Source organism: Pseudophryne corroboree, chromosome 3 (assembly GCF_028390025.1).
Source record: "Pseudophryne corroboree isolate aPseCor3 chromosome 3, aPseCor3.hap2, whole genome shotgun sequence".
In the NCBI taxonomy this organism is placed as follows: Eukaryota; Metazoa; Chordata; class Amphibia; order Anura; family Myobatrachidae; genus Pseudophryne; species Pseudophryne corroboree.
Window position 1 is genome coordinate 374424969 of NC_086446.1, and position 18389 is coordinate 374443357.

General features: G+C 43.7%; 1 protein-coding gene across 9 annotated transcripts in view; it reads right to left on the minus strand.

Moving 5' to 3' along the window:
* Positions 1–10819: 10819 nt before the first annotated feature.
* Positions 10820–18389, minus strand: part of LOC135055637 (nucleolar transcription factor 1-B-like) — a 54644-nt gene continuing 47074 nt past the window's right edge. For all 9 annotated transcript variants that reach the window (XM_063959927.1, XM_063959924.1, XM_063959925.1 and 6 more), the window contains exons 15-20: positions 16421–16509; positions 15714–15903; positions 13913–13960; positions 13741–13809; positions 12918–13073; positions 10820–12821 (exon numbers count right to left, since the gene is read on the minus strand). In XM_063959927.1, coding sequence (XP_063815997.1) covers positions 12720–12821; positions 12918–13073; positions 13741–13809; positions 13913–13960; positions 15714–15903; positions 16421–16509 — 654 coding nt within the window. In that variant the 3' untranslated portion in view covers positions 10820–12719. The remainder of the gene's footprint in view (positions 12822–12917; positions 13074–13740; positions 13810–13912; positions 13961–15713; positions 15904–16420; positions 16510–18389) is intronic.

An 18389-nucleotide genomic window follows, 5' to 3' on the forward strand; every position in this document is an offset into this window, starting at 1 on the left:
TCTATTCTGTCTGCCGCAGTGTGTAAAAAGGGGGACTGGCTGCCGTAATGTGTAAAAAGGGAGACGCTGTCTGCCGTAATGTGTAAAAAGGGGGACGCTGTCTGCCGTAATGTGCAAAAAGGGAGACGCTGTCTGCCGTAATGTGTAAAAAGGGGGACTGGCTGCCGTAATGTGTAAAAAGGGGAACGCTGTCTGCCGTAATGTGTAAAAAGGGGGACGCTGTCTGCTGTAATGTGTAAAAAGGGGACGCTGTCTGCCGTAATGTGTAAAAAGGGGGATGTTGTCTGCCGTAATGTGTAAAAAGGGGGACGCTGTCTGCCTTAATGTGTAAAAAGGGCACGCTGTTTGCTGTAATGTGTAAAAAGGAGGCGCTGTCTGCCATAATGTGTAAAAAGAGGACGCTGTCTGCCGTAATGTGTAAAAAGGGGGAAGGCTGCCGTAATGTGTAAAAAGGGGGACGCTGTCTGCCGTAATGTGTAAAAAGGGGGACGGTCTGCCGTAATGTGTAAATAGGGGACGCTGTCTGCCGTAATGTATAAAAAGGGGGATGCTGTCTGGCGTAATGTGTAAAAGGGGCTCTACCTGGTGTAGTGGCACTACTGTGCAGCGTAATTTGAATAATGGAGACTACTGTGCACTGTACAATTAATTGGTATAGTTTTGTGGCCACGCCCCTATATATTTTGCACGCGCCTACGCCGCGCACTGCCCCTTTCTTGCATAGGGGTGGGCGCCAATGCCGTTTCTTGCACACAGCGCTAAAATGCCTAGTTACGGCACTGCCCATTACAGTTCTGGCTGACCCAGCATGTTCAGTTATCTCCCGAACAGACATCATACACCCATGCCCTAAGTTCGGCCCGTATGGCAGTGGAGAATGCGTTTGGGCGTTTAAAAGGACGCTGGCACTGCCTCATGAAGAGGAATGATGTGGACTTGAAAATCATGCCAGATAAAGTAGCAGCCTGCTGCATTCTCCATAATATATGTGAGATACAAAATGAAAACTTTCTCCCCGAGTGGAATGTACATGATCACGGGGCGGGGGTCACTGTAAATGATGCATCAGGCTGGGTGGGGTGGGGGCATGCCATAGGTGGCGAGAGCATCAGGGCCACCATTGCAGCTAATCTTCCCTCAATGTTGTAGTAGAGAAAACAGACAAGTTTTTGTGTGCAGTTTTGTGTTTATTTTGTTTTCTACAATTTCTCAGTTATAAAAATTGTTCAAATGTTATGTTATTATGTTTTCTTTTAAACAGTTGGCACACATTTTCTGAGGTAACAATATAAAATACTGAAGTGCAAACAGAACACTTTTAAAATCCCCATAAAACAGGGGGTCTTCAACATGTGGCCCTCCAGCTGTTGTGGAACTACATGTCCCAGCATGCCTTGCTATGCATTTCCACAACAGCTAGAGGGCCACACGTTGAAGACTCCTGCCCTAATGTTTGGCAGGTATCAGGGTAACCCCAATATTTGGATCCCACTGCCGCACATCCTTGAGGTAACATTATAAAAGAGTAAAGTGCAAACAGAACACTTTGTAAAAATCCCCAGAACGTTTGGCTTTGTAGGTATCAGGGTAACCCCAATATTTGGATCCCACTGCCGCACATTTTTGAGGTAACAATATAATAACATAGTAAAATGCTAACAGAAACCTTAACACCTTTTTATCAACAGCTGCCCTTATTTAAGGCAAAATGTCTATACACCCGATATTCTGAAGATTGCGGGATTTGTGTTGTGGGACTTGAGGGAGGCTCATAGTTGTATGGACCATATGGGTGCTGTGGGTAGGCTGGGTCTTACTGTTGTGCTTGTGTGGTATTCCCTATAGTACGTGCAAACGTGTGCTCAAAATATGACATCTGCCCTATCATGCATGGTCATTAACTGCGTCATATATGATTGACGCATTTCCTTTTTGGACGCAAGATATCTCTCAATTCGTGCATCTTCCTGGGAATTCAGCTCACTATCCGCCTCACGCAGGTGCTCCACGATAATGGACGTCATTGCTCTGACCATTTGTTCTGTTTTGTTCAGTTTAGACTGTGAAGGGGATGAAAAAAAATGTAATCAACAATGATTCTATATAAAAATAGCAGTGGTAGCATATACGTGTTTGTGGCCTTCTCCCACCTGCACACTAGCTATACTCTGCAACATTACCACACGCCAATCATTGACAAGGCATAACCACAGTAATAACTGGAGCACCCTCACTGATACTGAAATAGCTAAAACTTGTTGAGAAACTCGCAGCCCTCCAGCTGTTGTGGAACTACACATCTCAGCATGCCTTTACATAGATTTTGTATAGTGACTGCTGCAACTGTGGCAGGACATGCTAGGATGTGTAGTTCTACATAAGCTGGAGGGCCTGGAGTTTTTACACCCCTGCTGTACAGTGGTTTGTATGTATGTAAATGTTTGTGTAGCATAGACATTATCTACTTATCTCACACATTTGTGGACGTATATTAGGTACGTCTCATTGCTAGGAATTTGGCATATGAGTGAAATGATTAATGTGCCTATGTGTATAGTTAATCTAAATCTGTACTCAGTTATTTATATTTATTTAAAACCGGTGCATATAGTTAAATAAGTATATATTGGAGGTATATCGCTGTGTAATATACATGGTATGGTATAGAGGTGCAGACTTATTGAGGTACTATGGAACTTTGTGTGGGTATTCCCATATGCATCATAAATGTGAGGTGACCATGTTCCATTGAACTAGATTGAAAGCGCTTCTCACCTGATTGGAGGACAGGTGCCCTGAGGTGAAGCTGGGCACATGTATATGCAGGTGACTCGCGCGACCTCGGCGGGAAGGACCCGCGTCACGTGACTAGACCCTGTGATATAAATAAGGGAGCCTTTGGCTGAGAGGGTGTTTTTCTCGAGTGCGCAGCCTCTTGAGCTGTTTCCCTTTCTCCAGCGCCGCTATTTGAGCTGTAAACTCTTGGCGGTTGCTGTGGGTGAGGGGGAGGCAACAGCGGGCGGTAGTGCACTGTTCTAGGAGCCGCTGGCCGAGCCTATGACAGAGGTGGTCATTTGAAGAGGCGGTGCCCGAGGTGGAGTGGCGGCCTGGGGGAGTGAAGAAGCGGCTCAGGTGCCGGGCTGCAGCGAGAAAGGACCCTGTGAAGTGCCAGCGCAGCCTCCTCCGTTATTTCAAGGTATCAGAGAGAGCCGGCCATCCCCTCAGATGAACATACTTACCAGGTCTCTATAGCGAAGCATAGCCGGGATGCTGACGCTGCTACCTGAATTATCCTAAAGATTGAAGGTATGCCAATCAGAGCGCCCGGGGGGCGTGGCTACTACGGATAACCTCGCGCAATTGGCTGGAGCTGATTGAGAAGCCATCAGAGGTCTGTGAAACTCTGCACGCAATCACTATAGATCAGCACTTATTAATACTAATGCAGCTGCAGCACACAGGATTCCTACAACTATTATATTAGAAAACAACCACCTCTAATGAGACTAGAGTTTTACAAGGCTGCTGAGCTTATCCCCATATTGACTATTTGTGAGGAGAGAGATCTATATATATACACTAGCTCTTAAACCCAGTATCTGCCAAATGACCCATAACAGAGAGGGGTATTATCAGCAATAATTTGTTTATTGACACTTGATAATAGCGTACATAATATTCAAGGAGAGCTATTATTAACAGTGGTGAGAGCAGACAATAATTAACAGTTTCCACAGTACTGTAGAGACTATGCTGTTACTTCTATAAGCTCCATCTGGAAAGTTTACTGGTAGTGATATCTAGAGGATAGACTTGGTATTCTCAGTTATTATTCATTCACCTCAGGATTTCAACAGTGGATACCAGTTGGATACAATAATACTAATGTATCATTAAGAGGATACGTTTCTTAGTACAATTAACTAATTTGTCTCAACAACTCCACTAGGAAGGAAAAAAAGATATTTTTTAGTCAATTCCGGATTAACAGACAGATAGATCCCATTCTTAAAGGAGGATCAGCTTCTCAACTAATATAGGAGTAAAGGAAATATGGAAACATATATATGCATATATATATCTCCCATATAGACTACTATATTAATGAGTGTAAATATTATGAATTATTATAATAAAGCTAGAGAATATAAGTTAATAATATTGCTACAGTAATGATTGTGAATGCAATATAGTTTTCCGGTAAAATATTATTATAATAGTAATTGAAATACTATTTGTGGGGTAGTAACTAGTCAATAATATTTACCTTGTATAGTATTGTTATACCTTAATGTCAATAGTGAAGTGATATAAAGTACAGGTAGTGTCATATTGAAAGTTGTAGCACTGTGTAATATGATGCTTATGAGTAAACCTATGAACCAGTAAATACTTTAAAAAGTTACCGGCATTGTATTATTGTGTTTCACTTACCTGGAGGTCAAGAAAAGGGTCCGGAATCGGGAGAATACAGGTAAACCATTATAGATACAGCCGTAACATTACAACAGATATAGTATATGGGTTTTCCCAAACTTACCCAACTAATATATGTGTATGTGTATATATATATATATATATATATATATATATATATATATATATACACATACATACATACATATACACACATATATATATATATATATATATATACATATATTATAATACAGTCAATAAGTTTGGGTGGAGGCACTTAAACTACCTAAAACGTTAGTTCCCTAAAGAGTAAACCGGGGTTACATTTGTAAATGGTAATACTTACTATTTGAGCGCAAAGTCGTGGTCTTGGGGGGTTGCGACGTCTCCGCCTGAGACTCTGGTATGTTCTCAATAGTTAAGCTGATGGAATCATCGTTGGCTGTTGATTCTTCGAAACTGCTGTCTGATATAAGCAGCGGGGATGGTGGGCTGCATTGTAAGCTGGGAAAGCTGTGCTGTGTTTCCTCACGGTCCTCATCTACGGACATCTGGCGATTGGCACAGCTGGATGACGATAGTGATATGGGATTTGTTATCGCAGTTTTGCCGAAGACACTATAGCATAGGTCTTAATATGCCCATTCCATACATCCAGCGCCACTTTTCTTGCGGTTATGGTCGTGTACTTTAGTAAATTGTCTGCGTAGTGCCTTCAATTTGTTAACGTCTTGTTGCTGGGTTTTTTGGATGCCTCTTTCTGCCAGCATAAGGGATATGTTCTTATACACGACAGCATTCTTAACTGTTCCAGTCACCTGCCTTCTAATTTCTTCCTCTCCCCGAATATTAAGCAGCTCTTTTATCTCTGTGTCTTAGATATGGGTAGCCATGTTGCTGTGCTGGAACTTCTGCTGCTGTATAGTGTCTGTTTGTTTGGACGCTTCTGCAATAAAAATATCTGTATGTGCCTAGCGTGACTTCAGAGTGTGTCTGTTTGTTTGCAAGCTGCTTCAATGCCTTCATGTTCCCAGTGTAATGTTTGCAAGGTGCTGCAATAGCTGTGCCCAGCGTGTCTCCCAGGGATGACATCATCTTCCTGTGCCCCAGAAGCACCAATCAGCGTCTCAGTGCGTTACTCGGGTCTGAAAACACGGGTAATGACTGTTTCCACTGCACAATTACCCGGGTCATTATCATGTTCTATCCAGGTAGGTATCCGGGTAGGATTCCAGGGTCACAACCCGTGTTGAGTTGTTTCCACTAACTAAAAACCCGTGTTGATGCACGCCCCCTTGCAAAAACACAGGTAAATTTAGCTAGTGGAAAAGGGGTATTAACATCCACTTGTTGTAAGGGTCCAAAAATTGAGGACTGCAAAAAGTCTGAAACCAGATTCAAGTCCTATGGAACTGTATGTCGTATAAACGGAGGTTGAACTCTAAGTACACCTTGCCGGAAAGTTTGAATTGCTGGCAAAAGAGCCAAACGCTGCTGAAAGAAAAACTGACATTGCACAAACATGCACCTTTAGAGTTGCCAAACTTCGTCTTCTATCTAATCCCATCTGTAAAAACAGTAAAATATGGGATAACTTGAACGAAGATGTCGGAAAATTCTAAGTTCCACACCATCTAAAATAAGCTTGCTGAATCAAATGCTTATGAGCTGCTGTAACTGGCTTCCTAGCTCGTAGCATGGTTGGTATAACCGACTTTGGAATACCCTCTTTCCTATACAGAGTGGCTTCAACAGTCACCGCATCAAACACTGCCGTGCTAAATTGGGGTGAAGAAAAAGACCCTGTTGCAGCAGGTCTGGACGTAGAGGTAACTGACACGGATCGTCTGCGGGTAGACCGCGGAGATCTGAGAACCAACCTCTCCGGGGCCAATGAGACACCACTAGAATGACGGTTGTGGATTTTCTTTTGATCTGCTTTAGCAACCAAGGAATCAGTGGAAATGGTGGAAACAGATACACGAGGCTGTATGTCCAAGCTATTGTGAGAGCATTCATCGTCTCCGCCTCTGGATCTCTTGTCCTGGACACATACCTGTGTGTCTGATGATTTTGGCTAAATGCCATTAAATTCACCTGTGGGTAACACCATCGCTGGACCAGCATCTGGACACTTATGGATGTAATGCCCAATTCCCCTAGATGAAAATCCTGATGCTTAGATAAACTGCTTACTAGTTGTCTATGCCTGAAATGAACACTGCTGATAGCAACACTTGGTGATGTGCAGCCATATTAGAAGACAAGCCACTTCTCGCAAGGCCATCCTTGTTTTGTATGCGACAGCAGTCGCATTGCTTACCTAAATCTGAACAGTCTGAGATGTATGTGGACTGCCATTTGGAGAACTTTGAAAATAGCTCAGAGTTCTAAGAAATTTAATGACAGTAAAGTTTCTTGGTCTAACCATAGACCCTGAAACTAACAATGGAGGAACCCTGCTCCCACCATTCAAAGATCTCCATCCGTTGTCAGAATTTTCCAATACCAGACTCCGAACCCGTTCCCTACTGAGAGAATTTTGTTTGGAGCCACCAGAGTAGAGAAACTCTGGAACTTGGAAACAAGCAGAACAGATTGAATTTGTTTATGAGACCTTGACCACTGTGTGAGAAGGTCTAACTGAGAAGGGCATGAGTGAAATATTCTGAACTGGATAGCTTTGAAACACGGCATCAACTTGCCTAACAGTCAAATGCACAAGTGCATCGAGACTGTCTCTAGTATGAGCAATAACTGCTGAGCTAGGACATTGTACATTTAGAATTGGTGTTGTTCAACTGGCTCTGGAATGGTTATTTGTTTTTTAACTTGAACTTGAAGAATCCACTGGTGGCAGATTTCACACCTGGCATACTGCCCTGGTGAAATCATCAACACCTAGTCTATCCGTAATCACTCTTGGACTTCTGGCAAGGAATCATTAGAGTGTAAAACCAACGAAATATGTCACCTCAAATACGAGGACTACTCTGAGGTCTTAGACTTTTTTCTAGTAAAATACAGAGTCCATTCTGGCCGTTCAGATGGTCATGCTTTGCCATCCACGGTTCTTCCGTGCTGCGGACAATCCGGACGCCAAATCAGCCATCACACCTTAGACATCCTGCAGATGCTTTCCAGTTATCATGCACACTGACAAATAGTAATGCAGTAAAAAATTTACTAAGTAAAAAAATAAATGACTGAACTGTGTGTAAAGCCGAGTGCAGCGCACCCTGACACAAAGTTTTAGAAATTTGTGCTTCACTGAACCCACTTCACCCCTGCCCCCTCCTGTGGGCGTGTGTAGTAGGACCAACACCAATTCCTGCATGAAGAAGTAGGAATTTAAACGTAAAATGGCATCCAGACTTGAGTGTTCACACACACGGGGCTGCGGACAGCGTGAGCTAGACCACCCGCTCCTTATTCCTCAAAATCAGGAGGTGCCTTCAACCGAAGCTAATAGTATAAACATATATATATATATATATATATATATATATATATATATATATACATACACACACACACCTTAGGCTATGGACTTTCACTGGGAGCTTAGTGAACGCTCCCGGCACTCTTATGGCCACCTCCCTGATTACTGCTGGGAATCGCTGTACAGCGGTGTTCTGAACTCGGAGACTCACAGATAGTGGCTGTACCTCTGGATCTTCCCCCCTCCTGCCTCATTAGTGTCCCCGCTACCTCTGCAGCAGAGCCGCGGTGCTTCCGTGCCGCAGCTCAGGAAGCACCGTTGGTACTAGAGGCGGTGGCTGGGGAACAGGGAGATGGACGTAGACCCCGTTGCTTACCAAAGCGGCGGGACTGCAGTCCTTGCATCAGAGCCGCAGCGCAGGAAGCACCGCTGGTGGTAACTGGGGAACCGGGCGTATACCCGGTCGTCCCCTCGCTTACAGAAGCGGGACCTGTCTTTGCATCAGAGCCGCGGTGCTGATGTAACATTTATAATTTGCATACTATACAATTGTACGAAGCAGCTGATTGGTTGCCATGGGCAACTTCTCCACAGGCTCACTTCTCCACTCTTTTCACTGCTTCATGAATAGACCCATCTGAGTCTTGGGTCTCGCTGCCTGTGCTGCCGAGCGGCAGTGCTTCCGTGCCGTGGCGCATGAAGCATCGGCTGCTAGTTGAGGGCTGCGGATGGGAGCTGGGACTAGGGAGACGGGGCACAGCCCCCACTGGCATGGTTAAAGTCCTTTTCTTAATACACAACCAGCTGAGTGAGAACACACACACACACACACAGAGCGGCGGACTGCGTGAGCTGTCCTGCCCGCTCACTTAGCTTCTCACAAGGGGGTCTATTCATGGAGCAGTGAAAGCCCTTTATCAGAGATAACAGGGCTTTTCACTGCTATCTCCCATTCATAGAAGGGGTTACCGTGGAGAAATCACTGATTTCTCCAGCGGTGCCCCTGCTCCGTAGCAGCTTTGCTTCCCCATACATTAGTATGGGGAGAGCAATTCATAGAAGCTCGGAAAGCTCAGCTTACCGTTTCGCTTCTTACACAAAAATCGCCAGTTGAGGTTGGCATAATGAGACTGCAGAGTGAAGAGCAGCGGTGATTGCTGTCTGCCCGCCTCCTAACCATGGTCTCCGCCCCCTTCTCCTATGCTGGCCAGTCAGGTGCACCAGGGAGAATGACAGAGAAAAAACATCTGCCCTTCTCCCTGTGTAACCGCCCTGCCGGGACAGCATGCCAGTGTCTGTGTTTAGTAGTTTAGAATTGTGACTGTCAGCTTGCTCTGCCCCACCTCTGCTGCCGCTCTGTCCTGCACATATCAGTGAAGTGGTCCGGCATAGGCTGGGTCACTTCAGTCTACAGAGTCCCCACTGCATCAACCGATCTATCCGCTGCCTGCTATCTCCCATACAAATTCCTCGCTATCCTATGCTCGTTCCCTCCCGCTGCCCTCCCCTACTGACTTCCAGTCCCCTCTGCCACTTCCATCTGTGCCCGAAGATCCGCCGATGTACGTTATTGGTGGCGCAGTGTGCATGCACAGAACGGAACTGGTGTTCATCTCCACGCTAACACAGGAGACCACTGCAGAAGCCCTGTTCGCTGGAGCCCTGGATATCACTTCGCTTTGCCGGACAGGTAAGTATACATGAATCACTCTGTAATTTCAAGATGCATCACATCGATATGATGCGATCTGTCTTGAAACTTACCGTCAGCCACTTCCCTATCTTTATAAATAGACCCCAAGGTCTGGAGGTCTCGTCTGGGCTTCTCTGTAAGCTCCGACCATGACTTCAGAGCTGACAGATTTCTGGAGTGCTGTGTCGGGGCGTCTTTGTAAGCTCCGACCGTGCTCCTTCAGCTAAAGCTGATAAAGGTCTATGGCGGTACTTCTCCATTAAGCGCCAACAATCCTATGCTGCCCACAGGAGCACACAGTTCCGGACCCACGCTTCTTGATAAGCTGGGAAGGAACTGTGTTCTTTGTAAAAAAAAAAAAAAAAAAAAAACCCAAAACATTTGAATAATGTCTGGAGCTGAGTCCAAAGCGTGTCATCCCTGTGAGGCACAAAAAACACTGAGGCATCTTGGGAGTATGGAGGGGAAGGAGGGTTACACATTTAAATATTTAAATGTGCCTATCCCTGCTATCACACCTTCCATATCCCAAGAGTTCTCCAGTGACCCCTAGTGGATGAAAAAGAAACTCTGTTTGATCACAAGCAACAGCGACCTAAAAGAGCAGATAAACTACTGTGATGGTCTGGATTTGTTTATGAACTGCCTCAAAGAATGCAATATGGATTATCAACACAATATTTCTATAATATTTTTCTTTGTGCTTATTGTTATACGTCTTTTATGTGGCATGAGCATGTTTGGTATTCATTCCAGTGTTTTTTTACGATTAATAAAAAGTGTAGCAGTAAATGGACCAGGTTTAGCACGGGTTGTAGTAAATCGCACAACTACAACCCTTTACACTAACATGCGGCGGCAAGCCCGTCCTGCATGCCGGAGTCGTCGTCCCCCAACAAGTGAGTGATTCGCTAATCAGCAAAGCGCTCGCATGATAAGGGTAGAACCACCAAATAGCGATTTTAGCACTTCATCGATTGATGCTGCATCAGGATCAATATACAGTATGTGCAAAGAAAAGGGCAGTTTGTAACCAATATATTCATGTTTTCATTACAAAACATTTCAAGATCTTTAATATAAAAGTAAAATGTATGTATAAAGCGGCAATGGACAGCTCATGTTTTCCCAGTTGTTGTAATACTTGCAGTTCCACAGTTAGCACAAGCCAAAGCATTCTGCCATTTGTAATACCGATTGCACAAATCTTGTATAGAAGATCAGTAAAACTAATAAAACGTAGAAAAACAAATGCACACAACACAGTAATCCCTAAAGTTTTATTTTTTCCAGAGAACTGAACAGAAATCGCTTCCCCTCCCCTCTTTGTACAAAACAAAAATAATGAGAACGCACGTTTTTTTTCTTTAAACTGTCTACACTAAACCAATGAATCTGTTACAAAACACATTTTTTTTTTTTAAATTTTCATTTTAACCTACAAAAAAAGCATGTGTGTTTTAAATATTGTCCATATAGGAAAAAAGGAAGGGTTTCTCTCTTCTGTAACGCAGCTCACATCCTATTTTTTCATAGTGCTAAAAATGCACTAAAAGTCTTTTGCCACTCACCGCGCGTTCAACTTCACAGTAAGAATCTACATTTCCCCCAAAAAGAGAAAGAATTTTAAGAAACAAAAATACAAAGTAACTTATAGGGCTTTTTTCAGTTTTTTTTTTTTTAAAACGGAGCAGCCCTCTCGGAAAACAAAAAAAGGTTTTTTTTTGTTTTTAATAGATGTACATACTAAAACAGGCTGGCTAAAATACGATTGAAGTACAAGCAAGAAATAACCAAATGACCCCCTTCCCCCTCCCGCATAACCAATAATTTTGGTGAAAGGGGGGGGGATTGTTAATGAGAATGGAGCAGTTTGAATGCAACTCCATAACTCACACTCCTGAATCTGTCAGCTGATTTTCGCATGGTGTTCACACACTACTTAAAAATTAATGTGCATCTGTCACCTATGCATAATGGATGCAGCCATTTTGTGGGCTGAGCAAATGTTCACTTTGTACCTCATGCCTCAGTGGTATCACTAGCGACTGATAGGATGCGCTCTCATGCCACAACATGGCTCCTTCCACTGTTTGCAGTGAACAGTTGCTTGTTACCTCACAAATATATACTGTGACCAGTGATATATACAAAAGCAGTGTGAATATGAAATCTTATCGTCCCTCACTTTAATGCTGCCCCCTTTACCAAACATAATGAGAACAAGCAGTGCCAGAAAGGAGACTAAACAGGTAGGGTTCAGAAGAGGGGACAGAACAGAAGTAGAATGGGTGACATAGAACAAAAATGAGACGGAGGAACACATGACTTGCCAAAATTAACAAAGTGCTCTGAACATGGTTCTCCTCATAGCAAGGTGTGTTTTGCCTTTAATGAATAATCCATGTGTCATCATGGAACTAGTAATACAGTCATGTGACAAAAGTGGGTGAGGCCTGTTATTTGAGAACAAATGCGAAGACAGGTAGGGCAATTGTAAGTGGTGGTTCTGGGCTCAGGCAAACACAATACTAAAAAAGGAGGAGAAAATAAAACCATTATGCAAGCCAAACGCACAACTTTGGGGCAATGGGTAGTGGTGGGGTAATATAGGCAGATTTAGGACTAGGTTTAGAGGAAGAGCTGGTTTAGGGGCTTGGTGAAGCAGGTATGGATGATTTACAGAACTAAAAGCGGACACACACAAAAAAAAAGTGTCAGTCTGGTAAGATACATTTGGAAAGCACAATGGATTCCAAAAAGAGTGAGAGACGCAAGGTTCATGGTGTCGCCACACGCTGTACAGCTTAACTGTATAAAATTTTACATGGTGCAAGTCTTAAACTTGTACATTACCTATGAGACTAGCTCCCTGAGGGGTTAAAGTATCCCCTTATGTCCACACAGAGTGGCCTGAACAAATATTCAGAAGAATGCAGCCCATCAATGCAAACGTACCTAATGACACTCTGTGAATTAGTCCAGAGCATAAAATGGCTGCACCTACTCATGATGTCATGGTTTCCTATTGTATTGATAAGCTGCAGTCTCCTGAATATTAGTTCAGCACACAAAATGTACGCCTCGAGTGTATAGGCGATAGGTGCCCTCAAAACAAGTTAGTCCCAGTTTGTTGTTCCACTCATTACAACGGGTAGTTTCTTCTCAGTTTGAGTCAGAGTCTGAGGACTCTGCCGAGGAGGACGACGAGGAGGAGGAACTTGAGCCTGATTCGTTATCTTCATCTTCTTCCTCCTCATCTTCATTCTGCAAGAGAGAAATAGAAAAATCAATAAGAGAAACAGGTTTGTCATTTACTGCACTGCTGCTACCCCAATCTCAAAACTAGTGCAGATGGCTCACCTCCTCTGCATCTTCACTGTCTTCCTCACTGCTAGATTCCGAGGAGTCCCCATCATCAGAAGAGTCTTCTTTATCTTCATCTTCTTCATCATCATCATCATCATCATCGTCATCATCGTCGTCATCATCATCATCGTCGTCATCGTCATCATCGTCCTGAATGAAAAATGGCTTAATTATAGCTAAAACAAATGTCTCACAAATAGCAATGCTATGTATAGCTTCATACCAGATGGCTACATGGACCCTACTTATGGGAACTACAACATGATAAATTATACAGTAGGGCCTCCGAATACTAAAATCTAGACCACAAAGAAAAAAAGACCTATACATCCAAGCACCACAAAACTGCAAGTTTCACAAGTCTGATAACTGTAAGTTTCTAAACGTGGATGAAGCAGAATGTGGGATGTAAATGTGCGACAATATATAATCCTTAGGGGGGTATTCATCAAAGATTGGAGAGATAAAATTGTGAGAGATAAAGTACCAACCAATCAGCTCATATCTTTCATTTTTCAAACGCAGCCTGTAAATTGTAAAGCAGAAGCGGATTATAGCTGGTACTTTATCGCTCACAATTTTATCTCTCTCCCAGCTTTGATAAATACCCTCCTAATTCTATAAATAATATGTAGTAATCCCACACCTACTTTCTAGAATACCGCCAAGAGTACACACTAGTGTAATAGTGACATTATATTTTAAAAAAAATGACCACTGGTTACATCCACAGGTTCCATTTTACCCCTGTGTGAGTCTTAAAACTCCATCAACACTGGCAACATATAAAACACATAATACAATGGGGTACACTCACAGACTTGGACTGCACAACTGGTTTAGCTTTAGGGCTGGGTCCTTTGAGTTTTGTTGTACTCTTGCGTTTCTGTCAAATCAAAGAAAAAACAGGTTAGAAGAGGTCACTAATGAATTTCAACTATGCTCTCCCAACACAGCTGATCCTGCTCCCTCCACATAAGAAAACTTACACTTGTTGTCTGCTCTCTGTAAGCTGCACGGTCCTGAGAGGACAAACTCTAGAAAGAAAATGGAAGATGACATTTCAGTGCATCCTCAGTGGAGGTAATTTTAACAAAACAGTAGTTTGATTTGCACAGATGCCTTGAAGTCTGTGAAGCAAGAGGCCAGCATATACAGAAGAGAAGACATTTGCATGTGATGATGAGGAGAGTTAGGCAGAGTTTGTCATATTCAGCAGAAGGGAGTGAAACATTGTTTAGAAGGCAAAAAAAAAATATCAACATACACAAGGAACATATATTACTTCTGTTTAACCGGCACTTGCCTATACACTTAGCTGTGTGAGGTCATAAAAGAGGAGAGGGCACATTTTCAGGGGTGTTCCTTTCTGCGCTGAGCCATTTCACAGTATGCAAAAGTACTTTGACTGCAGCAGCTCAGAACTGTCAGATATTAGACCTTGCCCTATACTTAGTGGGACACATTTTGCACTTCCAGGATGTGCAATGAGGGAAAAACGTGGTCCTAGACAAACTTTGCTCAATGCAGATATGGGGTACAACTAAATTCAGTGACAGCTGAATAGTGCCGGGAATTATCTACCGGTGCTATCCAATGCAGCGCAGTGGTAAGTCGGAGAATGCCCGTTCTGCCGGACTAAACTGTGTTTTGTTGGGAGAACGGGCATTTTCAGATTTAGATGTCCGTTGCAACTCTGTTTCCGCAGCGCTAAGAGCAGAAATCAGCATTGCGCTGGCACCTTTGTCCGATTTCTGCTTGCACTCCTGGGGAAGGAATCCCGTCGTTGAGTGTCATACAGCGCTGTATTGCATAGTGTTGGGAGCTAATTCCCGTTGCTTTTCAACTGTCACGGAATTGAATCGTGCCCATGGATTCAAAAGTACAAAATAGCAACATGTAATACAAATGGGATCTAATTGGCATCCTGAAGAATGGAATACAGGTGGTCAATGCCGGGATATCATAACTCACCCATACAGGTCAGTTATGCTGCCCACTGAGTACTCCCCCCACCCTCCCTTTCTGGTTCATTTAAGATCTAAAAATATTTATGTGGGAAATAAGTGGTGCTTAGATTTTAAAAGTAGAGGCAGGTCTAAAGTAGAAATAAGGTTGGATGCCAGGGTGAGGTTTACATTTTTGCACAGTGCCCTCTGGACTTGTTTCCATCTTAACACACACTGAGCCCCTCTTCCATTTTGTGGCAGCCACCCTATAGCAGTCCGTATACAGGAATCTGTCCAAAACCAAGGCCCTTTTGCACTGCTTTGTAAATGAGTCCAATGATTTGAACGTGGATGAAGAATGAGAAGGTCAGGTCTCACCTCCATGAAGAGATTAGAACACTATCTTGAATTTCCCAAGAAACAACTTCTGAACAGAGCATCTACCAAACATAAAAGTGCATGCAAACATACAAATATACATACATGCATACGTGAAGGAATGTGCTCTGGTCTGTCTATTGATAATTTCATCCAAAGACAAAAACAGGTTAGCATTACTGTGACCAATGCATAAAGGCTACATGAAGCCTTCACCAAAAAGGAAATGAATGACCAATATTATTTAAGAATGGGTTTATAATGTATGGAAAGGCCATATGCTCATGAGTAGCCGAGGGAGTCCATAAAATGTCCGTCTCAGGTGGTGATAGGTAATTTTAAGATCACCATAAGCTTTCCCATTATATCTCTGTAGAGAGTGTAAATAAAATATATTGCTTTTGTAATATCTTATTTCTGAAGAAACAAAACCCAAGATGGAGCCAATAGTGTAATATCACACCTTCATCCATGACTCAAGTTGCACACGGTAGATTTTCTGTTGATCTTCTGCTAACTTCTTGTAATACTCTTTCTGACTGGGGGAAATCCGTTGCCAGCGACTTCCAATTTCCACCATGCGCTCCTTCAGGGGTAGATGATTCAGTTCTCCATTTGACAGGAGTTCCTGTGAGAACTTCTGGTAACCATTCCTAGATGAAAAATCAGGACAGACTTAACATGGAGTTGGAATCTAGTGAAAAAACACTCAGGGAACCACATAAATTTCAATAATGAAGTGCCTCAGTGTCATTGGTTTCTGTGGAATGGACAAGCTGCAGTCTTTTAAGCTTATTAATTTTGTCCTCTTGCATAATAGCGGTCTCCATCCTATACTTACAAATTCTCAAGAAAGTCTGAAAATACGGCATGGTTACAGGGTAGAAAAGTGGGGGTTCTATTCAACGAAGACTATTGTCCTACAAGTTGTGTAAGCAAGTATGAAAACACTTATGAAGTGAGGGAAATAGGGTAAAAAAAAAAAAATTCCAGGAAAATGCTTCCTTAAAAAAAGTTCTACATAATATCTGAAGTCTGCTAAATCCCTCAAAATAGTGGATTCCTATGCGTGTAAGCATCTGATGTTTTTATATATAACAAATCATGGATAGGAAATAGATGGTATAATAAGAACACAGCATAAAATATACGCATGTGATTTACACTTACATTGGTGCTTTCTTAGGTTCCCCCTGGAACTTGAGTTTCTTCCCAGGGGCTACTGTGGCTGGAGGAGACCTCATGTCACTAAGCTCTCTCTGAAAAAGGACCATACAGTGTTAATAAGAACTTGCCAAAAAACAACAACAACCCTCTTGAAGGGTTAATGGTCCCCTTCCCCGCTGACAGTACACTGAGCTCCTGAGGGAACTATTCGCAAGCCCCACCACGGCGAGCGTACATTCCCGCAGCACGCTGCCACCCCTAACAGACTCAGAAGAATGATGAGTGGGGCGTACTGAGCCGGTGTCCCGGTTAGCGGGGCGCCGGACATTAGGGCGGCATGAGGGTATGGAGAAGCACAGCTTCTAAATGGGACGGAATGCGTATCCAGACACATTACACAACTGCGTCTCAGTACACTGTACACAGTATCCAAATTGTCAAACACAGCCTTAAAATGGTTCTGCTCCATTTTTAAACACAAAATTACCTCAGCCAGTTTTTTTTTTTAAAAGCGGGAAGACTGCGCGCCATTGAAGGGGCGGGGCTTCACTATGAGAGGATCCAGCAGCTCACCAGTGCCATTTTCCTTCTGCAGTGGACACAGACGCTAACTGACAGGGACGCGCAGCTCCTCCGGTGTGACTCCACATTACCTCAGCGGTACCAGGGGGTCATAGCAGGGGGAGAGCGACTATTAGTGTACTAAGTCCCCTATCAGAGTACTTAGTCTACGACCTGGCCATGCTTGTCATTAGCGGTAAGGGCGCGGTAGGGGCTGGCTCCAAACAACTCTGTCTCCCTGAAGGGCTCTTTGTGGGTTACTTGTGCTTAACCTTTTCCTGTGTTAGTGTGCTGTCGCATTTACATTATGTCAGGCAAAGAGTGTGTTTCTTGTACAGCGGAGTGTTCCTCTTCACCAGGGGGCTCACTACTGGGTACTCAGGGTTCACAGAATAGCGGGGCTGAACCGGGGATGTTGTTTTACTCCTGCAGCATATACAGGACTCTGTGAACTTTATGGTGAAAACCATAAAAGAAATAGGCTTGCTTAATGCACGCACCACCGCTATGGCAGTGTCGGCACGCAGGGGCTTGTGGCTACGCCAGTGGACTGCTGACCTGGACTCCAGGAAGGGCGTGGAAGGCCTACCGTTCAGGAGAGGCCTTATTTGGAGATGAACTAAACAAATGGATCTCCACAGCTACTGCGGGTAAGTCTACGTATCTTCCTTCCGCAGCCCCCCCAACCAAGAAGACTTATTCAGCTTCTAAGCTGCAGTACTTTCGGACGGCTAAGTTCAAGGGCAAATCCAGAGGTGCTTCCAAGTCCTCCAGCGGCGCAAGAGTTAAACCAAGCAGACCAGCAACTGCTAGTGCTCAGGAAATGAACTCAGGATCTGCTTCCTCAAAGCCTTCAGCATGACGGTGGACCGCAATGCCTGGAAGGCTGTCAGGTGTGAGCCCGATTACAATTCTTCAGTCAGATCTCCAGTTCGTACCAGGTTCCCTGGGTCATAGATCTTATTTCCCAGGGCTTCAAGCTGGAGTTCCAAGAGCTCCCACCTCACAGATTCTTCAAATCAGGCTTACCAGCTTCACAAGAGGCAGGTATAACTTTACAGCAGGCCATCCAAAAACTGGTACAGACTGAAGTCATTGTTCCAGTTCCACCTCATCTGCAAAACAAGGGGTATCATTCCAACTTGTTTGTAATACTGAAACCGAACGGTTCGGTAAGACCAATTTTGAACCTCAAGTCATTTAACCCGTACTTACGAGTGTTCATATTCAAGATGGGAGTCTCTGAGATCGGTGATCTCAGGTCTGGAGGAAAGGGAATTCCTAGTGTCTCTGGATATCAAGGATGCGTACCTTCACATTCCGATCTGGCTGCCTCATCAGGCTTATTTACGGTTTGCACTACAGGACTGCCACTATCAGTTCCAGGCCCTGCCATTTGGTCTCTCCACGG